Here is a 9,079-nt window from a genome sequence, read left to right on the forward strand (position 1 = left end):
TTACAGCTGCATCTTTGTGAACAGAATCCCAGATCAGATGGCCTTTGGGCTGATTCAGCAGAGTTCTGTCTTATGCCTTTAGCACCAGGACCTGCAAAATTCCTGCTGGCACCATATGTACCGTATTTTTTGCCCTATAGGACACACTTTTCCCCCTCCAAAAATGAAGGGGAAATGTTTGTGCGTCCTATGGGGCGAATGCAGGCTTTCGCTGAAGCCTGGAGAGTGAGAGGCGTCGGTGCGCACCGACCCCTCTCGCTCTCCGGGTTTCAGGAAGCTATCCGCAAGCCCGGGGAGCCCGCAGGAGTTCCCGCATGGCTCCCTAGGCTTGCGGATAGCAGCCTGTTCTGGGGGCTGGGGTCGGGGGAAGCTTGGGCTTCGCCCACCCCAGCCCCGCGCCTGGGGGGGGAAATAATTTTTTCCCCTTTATTTCCCCCCCTCAAAACTAGGTGCGCCCTATGGGGCGAAAAATACGGTAATTCAGAGTGAGGTCTAAGAGCCAGAGTTGGGATTTCCTCTCTGAAAATCTGCGTAAGTGGGCATAAATGCATATCTAAATCAGCACACGCAGATCTGTGGACTTGTACCCAACTGTCAAGTGACTAGGAATGCCCCTGCCTAGACAGGATGCAATTTTCGAGTAACATTCAGCTTGGAGGGTTCCGAGTTGTGCAAGATGGTAGCAGAATTTTCCAGCACGGCAACAGCTGCCAAGAAGCACACATGCAAGCATTTGTCCTTCACAGATGTTTGCAAATTGTCTGGCATACGCTGTTCCTTTGGCTCCAACAATCACTTTTTGTGATTTCCCAGATTTTTTCCAGATTTCCCCCCTTAGGCTGCAATCCTAACCCCATTTGCCTTTGAGTAACTCGCATTGAATGCAATAGGCCTTACTTTTGAGTATGTTTTGCAATAGCGTTAAAACGCGCACAATAGCAATATAATATTTTACCTTTTTTTACCTATTTAACCCTCCTGGAAAGGAACGGGTTATTATCCCTTAAATGTACATACAACCAATTGATTAAAGGTCCATAAAAACGTGCTTTCTCCATATACATTTTTCTTTCCAGTACTGGAGTGTAGATTCCTTTTTCGTAGGGGTTGTGACTAAAATAGTAACCACGAGCCAGATTCAACTACTCATTTCCGTTAGCAGAAAACAGAACAAGGACTCCCACTAGTGCAACATGGCTTTTCCCCTCTCCTCCCCCTGCACGCCCTCCTACCTCCCCCCAAATCTGCTCTGGAGGATCGGGGAACCCCCCCCCCCCCAGTAGCTGGGAGAGGAAAGGAGAGGTTGTTCCATCAGGCAAGCAGAATAGCTTGCGTTGAGAAAGCAATCTCCTCGCAGTGTTTCTCAAACTTGGGTCCCCAGTTTTTCCAATTCCCATCATCCTTAGCTAGTAGTACCAGTGGTCATGGATTAAGGGAGTTGTAGCCAACAGCAGTTGAGGACCCAAGTTTGAGAAAGGCTGCTAGGGCTACGCTGAATTCTACCCCAAGTCCAGGAATGGAGGGCAGTAGTTATTCAGGGTTAGCCATCACCCAAATTTTGGACATTTCTCTTTCACTGCTGGACTCTTTCTTTTTAAATCCATGTTGTTGAAATGAGTGGTACCTCTGGTTAAGAACTTAATTTATTCTGGAGGTCCGTTCTTAACCTGAAACTGTTCTTAACCTGAAGCACCATTTTAGCTAATGGGGCCTCCTGCTGCTGCTGCACCGCCAGAGCCCGATTTCTGTTCTTATCCTGAAGCAGTTCTTAACCTGAAGCACTATTTTTGTGTTAGCAGAGTCTGTAACCTGAAGCGACTGCAACCCAAGGTACCACTGTACAGTGAACAAACTATGTCAGAGCTGGGGAACCAATGGCCCTCCAGATATTAAGGTAAAGGTAAGGGACCCCTGACCATTAGGTCCAGTCGTGTCTGACTCTGGGGTTGCGGCGCTCATCTCGCTTTATTGGCCGAGAGAGCTTCCTGGTCATGTGGCCAGCATGACTAAGCCGCTTCTGGCAAACCAGAGCAGCGCACGGAAACACCATTTAATTTCCCGGTGGAGCGGTACCTATTTATCTACTTGCACTTTGACGTACTTTCGAACTGCTAGGTTGGCAGGAGCAGGGACCGATCAATGGGAGCTCACCCTGTTGCGGGGATTCGAACCGCCAACCTTCTGATCAGCAAGTCCATGGCTCTGTGGTTTAACCCACAGCGCCACACTACATTTCCCATTGTTCCTGACCACTGGCTTTGTGGGTTGGGGCTGATGGGAGTTGGAGTTCAGCAACATCCGGGTGACACCAAGTTCCCCTACCCCTGGACTACATGGTGGAAGCAGCTACTCTGCTGCGGAATGGTTTGTTTTGTTTTTAAGATACACATGTATACACACAGGATGAACACACAAAGCCTTCTAATTTAGAACAGTGGGCTTAATTCTGAGTAATCCATGTATTGAATCAGGCTATGGGGTGGTTTGATTTCACAGAAACACACTTCACTACTCACATAGCTCAGCCAGTAGAGCATGAGACTATTAATCTCAGGGTTGTGGGTTTGAGCCTCGCTTTGGGCAAAAAGATACCTGCATCTCAGGGGGTTGGACTAGATGACCCCAATAGGACCAGATTTACCCTCGTGGTCCCTTCCAACTCTGTGATTCACCTGACAGCAAGCTCAAACCCACAGGCCTATCCCAAAACTTGATCTCACACTATGAAACCAAACCCTTCCCAGTCCTGTGGCTGCACCAATTGTTTCCTCTATTGCTGGTTGCTGTGCGGAAAAGACAAGGCAAGATTGCAAGCTAAGCAAGATTGCAGGTTGCCCAGATTTTTTTAAAGCAGCAACTGACGAAGGGTGACTTGGACAGTGTTAGCGGATGTGTGCATAAAGGCATTTCCCTTCGGGGCAAATCAAAATATAAAATATTTGCCGAATATGAATAGATATCTTTTCAAAATCAAGTGCCACTGGGAGTTGTTTCTTCTTGCTTTCCAAGGTGTTTCTTATTTTTTAAAAAAATTCCGTGTGGCGCAAACAAATTTTTGTTCTGACAGTGTTGCCCAGAGTCTTAATTAGTCCTTGATTGCTAAACCACAGTTCCTGTATCATAGCCATTAGGCTTCCTTGCAGTTGCTTTCCAGCTGAAAGGACACACCCATGTTGCCCCACTTAATCTCAAAAAAAATGTGCCTAGAAAATTGCTGTAGGCAGGCCAGCTTTTGCCAAATTAGTTCCCGATTGCACTTCCCACCAGCCTCAGGTAGCAGGGTTTATACCTAGCTGCTGAAAGTTGGTAAGTTTGCAAACCAAACCTGCTCCACTCCCTCGCCTGCAAGGGAGCAACACTTCTGGGCAATTACACATACGCATGATCACAGGGCACGCATACACGTGAACTTGTGCTTTGCTACCCAGAGCTTAAAAACAGGTGTATTTGGAGAGCTTCCCTGCAGAGAACCGCTGCAAGTGGGCGCAGACTGGGAGGTTAGCCATCCTGGTACGCTCCAGATGTCGCCCAACTCCAGCGCGCAAAATCGCTACCCGTTGATCATTTTGACCCAGGCCATCCAGGAGGGCACCACGTTGGCTACCCCTGACTCCGAGCAGGGCAGCTCTCTGCGTTCAGGGATGGAGAAGTGTTTGGACACGTCCTGCCACGTCCCACACGGAGAGGGGAAGCGAAGAAGGCGAAAGAGGAGGAGCGCAAAGCGCGCTCCGGAGAGAGAACCAGAGCGCCTCGGGCCCGGCGCGCCGCTTACCCGGCTTCTTGCCCCACCATTCCGCCGCCCACACGGTGAGGTCGCTGTCAGCTCGGAGCCAGATGGCGAGATTGATGATCAGGTAGATCAGGAGGCCGGCCGCCGCCAGGGCGCAAACGAGACCCCAGCACACCATGGCGAGAAAGAGCGCGCGACAGGCAGCCGCCGCCGCCCTTAAGAGGCAGAGGGGACGGAGCCAGGCGAGAGGGGCCGCCCTTCTCTGCCAGCAGGGAGTGGCCGTGGCTCCGAAGAGGCCCCATACAGGGCTGAGCCGTCCCCGGAGGGGTGGAGTTGCCGCGCGCGGTTCTCTCCAAGAAAGTGGCTACCGCCCCCTTCGTTGCGCGCGGCATTCTGTGCAGAGGCTGGAGGCGTGGAAGGTTTCCGATTGCCTAGGGAAGGAGCCCGGCTTGGCCTGTTCCTGTGGCTTTCACAACATAGAATCAGAGACTTGGAAGGGATCCCGAGGGTCTTCTAGGCTAGTCCAAGCCCCTTGCAAAGCAGGAATTTCAACTAAAGCACCCATGACGGATGATCATCCAACCTCTGCTTAAAAACCTTCAAGGAAGGAGAGTTCGCCACCTCTCCAGGGAGACCGTTCCACTGCCGAACAGCTCTTGCTGTCAGAAATGTTTTTCTCGCTCTCGGAATATCAGCGCGCGTGTGAGCATCCACTGTTGGAAGAGTCAGGATGAAGAAAAGGGACCACAAAGCGTTGATGGCCACCCATGGCTTATGTTAATGGCTTTTGGCTAGAACAATAAACTTGGTGACTTCCCTATGTTCATATATTGGTAATTTCTAGGGGCTGTGGTGCCAGATGATGCCAGTGTTGTTTTCAACAATTTTAAATACACTTAAATTGCATCTACAAGCACCTTCTGCTGAGCCCCTTCCAGCACGGGCAATTCTCTGCGCAGAAGAGATGTTTGTTTGCTCTCCCCAAGCTTGCTTTCAGTAGGTTCTCCCTGGAAACTAAAAGTTAATACTGTTAATCTTTAACTTGTTGCATCCAGCACCCTGTTGCTTACCACAACCCTTGGGGTTGTTTCTCTAGAAGGGTACAGAAAAAATACTCTTGGAGGCCACTGGTTACACTCCTCCACACAACTAGCCAAACTTGTTATTGTAGGTCCAGGCAAAATACTGGCTTTCCATCCACAATTATCTTGGCTGTAGTTTGCTGCTTTGGTTTCATTCAGTGTTTATTGCTCCCTGCCCCCAAAGAAATTTGAAATACCACCCAAGCTCTTGTCTCACTATAAACTGCTCAGCATAACATGAGTGCATTAAAGGATAAGGAATTGACAGGAGTACTATTTTCTTTTTGAGATTTTGCTAATTTAACCACCACGGTGTTGTGAAAAAAATGAGTTTGTTATCTTTTTTTGGAAAGATGCATTTGAATTATTTTTTATCCTACCCACCCCTCTCCAAAGCATGAGATATAGTAAAGGTACCCCTGCCCGTGCGGGCCAGTCATGTCCGACTCTAGGGTTGTGCGCCCATCTCACTTAAGAGGCCGGGGCCAGCGCTGTCCGGAGACACTTCCGGGTCACGTAGCCAGCGTGACGAAGCTGCTCTGGCGAGCCAGCACCAGTGCAGCACACGGAAACGCCGTTTACCTTCCCGCTATAAAGTGGTACCTATTTATCTACTTGCACTTAGGGGTGCTTTCGAACTGCTAGGTGGGCAGGAGCTGGGACCGAAAATCGGGAGCTCACCCCGCCGCGGGGATTCGAACTGCCGACCATACAATCGGCAAGTCCTAGGAACTGAGGTTTTACCCACAGCGCCACCCGCGTCCCCGCCAAAATATGAGATATAGAGTGTGCATGAGATATAGAGTATGCAAAAGTTATTAAATGACTGAGAGTTCCTGATGAACCAAATAATCTGTGTGCCAATATTTCTTAATGGAAAAGATGTGGTTTAAGATAATATTGCTTCCCATAATTGCAATCTGTTGCAGCAACTGGAATTCCACTCAGTAGACCATTGAAATTACTGGTACTAGGATTAATCAGCAGCAAAACCAGATGCCTTCACCGGCCCCGCCTGCAACAAAACATGTCTTACAGCAGGCGCTGTAACTTCCATTGTCTTCTGAGGCTGACAGATGCCAACAGCAGTCATGTCCATTCATTTTAATGGTTCTATTCAGAATAGGATCAACATTGGCTCAGACCCAGGATGAGATAAAAGCATGCAGCAAGTTTCAGAAACGAAAGAGTCTTGTGCCACCTTCAAGGCAAACAATTTTTTGATACTGCATTCATAATCCTTCCTGAACCAGAGCTCACAGCCTAATGCATAAACTCCTATGCCATAATTAAAGCTTAGTTCTTAATGTGCTGCAATGAACGAAAGCAGGAAGATCAGTTTGGCCCGGAACATCTGTAATACAAAAAGGTTTCATGATTTCCACAGGAAATAGTAGTAGTAGTAGTAGTAGTAGTAGTAGTAGTAAAATAATTATTTGTACCCTGCTAATCTGACTGGGTTGCCCCAGCCACTCTGGGTGGTTTCCAACAAATATAAAATCACAATAAGACATCAACCATTAAAACAGGGCTGCCTTCATATTTCTTCTAAAGTTCAGATAGATGTTTATCTGACGTCTGACAGGAGGGTGTTCCACAGGGCAGGCACCACTGCCAAGAAGGCCCTCTGCCTGGTTCCCTGTAACCTCACTTCTCACAGTGAGGGAAGTCTGGGCTGAACTGCGGTGATGCAGACGCTCCTTTATCTACCAGCAGTTGTTGCCTCCTTTCTTGGGAGGCAAAATCCTACACCTACATAATCCTGCAAAGGAGAAATTCCCAACACCTAAAGAAGAACAAGCAACTGGTTTGGCAAACAATAGGATCCAAATTCCTGGTCTTGGCCAATGATGTAGGCGTTGGGGTCATGTTCTGCTGGTTAACTTGTGCGCCCTCTACTGGGCATTCTGCAGCAGAGCACAAAACATTATGCATCCAAGCCATACATGCGTGAGAGAGGAATCATGAGAGTTTCATTATGTTCCGTGTATCACAAGTTTCCATGTTTGCCTCGCCAGAAAGTGGCGGTATGGCAGGGAATCTAGCAATTCTAAAGTAACAGCATGACCTTGACAGAAGAGATAACAGAACCTGTTTAAGCCAGCTGGACTCAGCTTCTGGGTTGATCCAACACATTATGCCTTTCCTCTCCTGCATGGAACTGGCATGAGTGAATAATTCCTATGACAGAAAAAGACACACCAAAAGTAGCTTGAACAGCAGTGTGGGCTTGGAAGCTGAGAAGGAAAGCAAGCATTGCATCAGGGCTGGGGTACCTGTGGCCTTTTAGGTGTAACTGGACTGCATCTTCCATCATCCTTGACCGCTGGCCATGCTAGCTGGAGCGGTCACAGACCTCAGGCCTCTTTCCTGAAGCTTGTAACAAATTTATTTACTGGTTACTTCCTAACATACGAATCAATCCCAGGATGTACACCATATACAATCCTTAAGGTATGGAACCTATTTAATTAAATCCAATGCAGATATATTTCTTCCTTTCGTGATACATTCTTGTATTACACAGTCCTCAAATGTGATTAAGGAAAGGTCCCCGGATTGTCAAGGGACGCGGGTGGCGCTGTGGGTTAAACCACAGAGCCTAGGGCTTGCCAATCATAAGGTCGGCGGTTCGAATCCCCGCGACGGGGTGAGCTCCCGTTGCTCGGTCCCTTCTCCTGCCAACCTAGCAGTCTTAAAGCACGTCAAAGTGCAAGTAGATAAATAGGTACCACTCCAGCGGGAAGGTAAACAGTGTTTCTGTGCGCTGCTTTGGTTTGCCAGAAGCGGCTTAGTCATGCTGGCCACATGACCCAGAAGCTGTACGCCGGCCCCCTTGGCCAATAAAGCGAGATGAGTGCCGCAATCCCAGAGTCTTCCACGACTAGACCTAATGGCCAGGGGTCCCTTTACCTTTATCCCGGAATGTCATGGACAATACAGCTGATGAGGTTGGCTAACTATAGGTAGTAGACACAGGCAGGCTGGCCCAGGCAGCTGGGTAGGCAGAACAAGGTTTCTGGATATTTCCTTGTTTCACTCCAAAGGGCTTCCTCAGCTGTTAATAGTTCTATATAATATAAATATAGGCACTTGATAATACAATGATTACTATTTGACGTGTAGAAATTACAAATATAAATCTGTTATATCATGACTAAAAATATAGAATTCATACATTATTAAGCATTATCAAGGATTAGAAGATACAGAGGTTGTACATACCATCGAAGTGTGTAACGATTAAATAAGCAATGATTCTTGGATGATTTCCCAGGGTGTAGCCGCTGTCACATGCTGGCAGCTTCTAGTAGCCACAGGTGAGAGCTGAGCGCAGGGTGGGGACCAAATGTCAACAAACTAATATTTAGTTATTAGATTTATATACCACCCTTCATCATAAGATCTCAGGACGGTTCACAAAATAAAATACAGAACAAAAACAAGTAAATAAGTAAAGCAAAACAGCAAAATAGTAAGCACCACCTTCCCACAGACAAATTTAAAAAGATTGTAGAATATTGTTCTGTCAAAGGCCTGGTTGAAGAGGAATGTTTTTGCCTGACGCCTAAAATATATATAATGAAGCTGCCAGGCAAACCCCCCTGGAGGGAGCATTCAATGAACAGGGAGCCACTACAGAGAAGACCTGTTATTGTGCTGCTACCCTCCAGACCTCACATCGAGGAAGAAGGGCCTCTGATGATGAATGCAGAGTCTGGGATGGTTTATATGGAGAGAGGCAAGTATTGCAGTCCTGAGCCATTTAAGGCTTTATAGGTCAAAACCAGCACTTTGAATTGTGCCTGGAAACTAGAGGATGACGTGTCCCTCACCAGAGATATTAGACTTCCTCTAACATCTGATACAAAAATAACATAAGTACATGAGATTTTATTTTAATGTGTTGTTGTCATCTTACTGGGTTGTATCCAGCCATCTTTCTGTGCATTGCATAGAGTTGGACTAGCGGACCCTTTGTGTTATGTAGTGAAGTTCTCACCCTGGGCCAGCAGGGGGATACTGTAGATAGTTTTCACTCAGGTCCACATATGCAAATAAGGGATTGAAAGTGACGTTCAGTGATTGGATAGTTACAGAAAGTAGTTACTGTTGTGTTGTAGTGGAGCTCTATATAAGCAGGCTGGCTGAACCCTTCAGTTCAGTTCTGTTCTGGCCTGTGAATAAACAAGAGCTGTTTGAAAAATCGCTGTGTCATCTGATATGTTCACCCACAATTTAACACTTTGAGTCCTTTCCAACTCTC

General features: G+C 47.4%; 1 protein-coding gene and 1 long non-coding RNA gene across 3 annotated transcripts in view; both read right to left on the bottom strand.

Annotated features, from left to right (window-relative positions):
- The window catches only part of DHRS7 (dehydrogenase/reductase 7), a 22,472-nt gene extending 17,773 nt beyond the window's left edge, over window positions 1-4,699 (bottom strand). The window contains exon 1 of one of the 2 annotated variants that reach the window (XM_083737616.1): window positions 3,773-4,699. In XM_083737616.1, coding sequence (XP_083593742.1) covers window positions 3,773-3,908 — 136 coding nt within the window. In that variant the 5' untranslated portion in view covers window positions 3,909-4,699. Of the gene's footprint in view, window positions 1-3,049 lie in introns of both variants that reach the window. The other variant, XM_083737617.1, reaches the window with a different exon arrangement.
- Window positions 4,700-5,266: 567 nt separating this feature from the next.
- Window positions 5,267-7,497, bottom strand: LOC310844914. The gene is made up of 3 exons (XR_014564381.1): window positions 7,209-7,497; window positions 6,565-6,963; window positions 5,267-6,509 (listed from the first exon to the last, which is right to left on the bottom strand). It is a non-coding gene; the product is annotated as an uncharacterized lncRNA (long non-coding RNA).
- Window positions 7,498-9,079: the final 1,582 nt, after the last annotated feature.

This window comes from Podarcis gaigeae (assembly GCF_964106915.1).
Source record: "Podarcis gaigeae genome assembly, chromosome: 1".
NCBI classification, from domain to species: Eukaryota; Metazoa; Chordata; class Lepidosauria; order Squamata; family Lacertidae; genus Podarcis; species Podarcis gaigeae.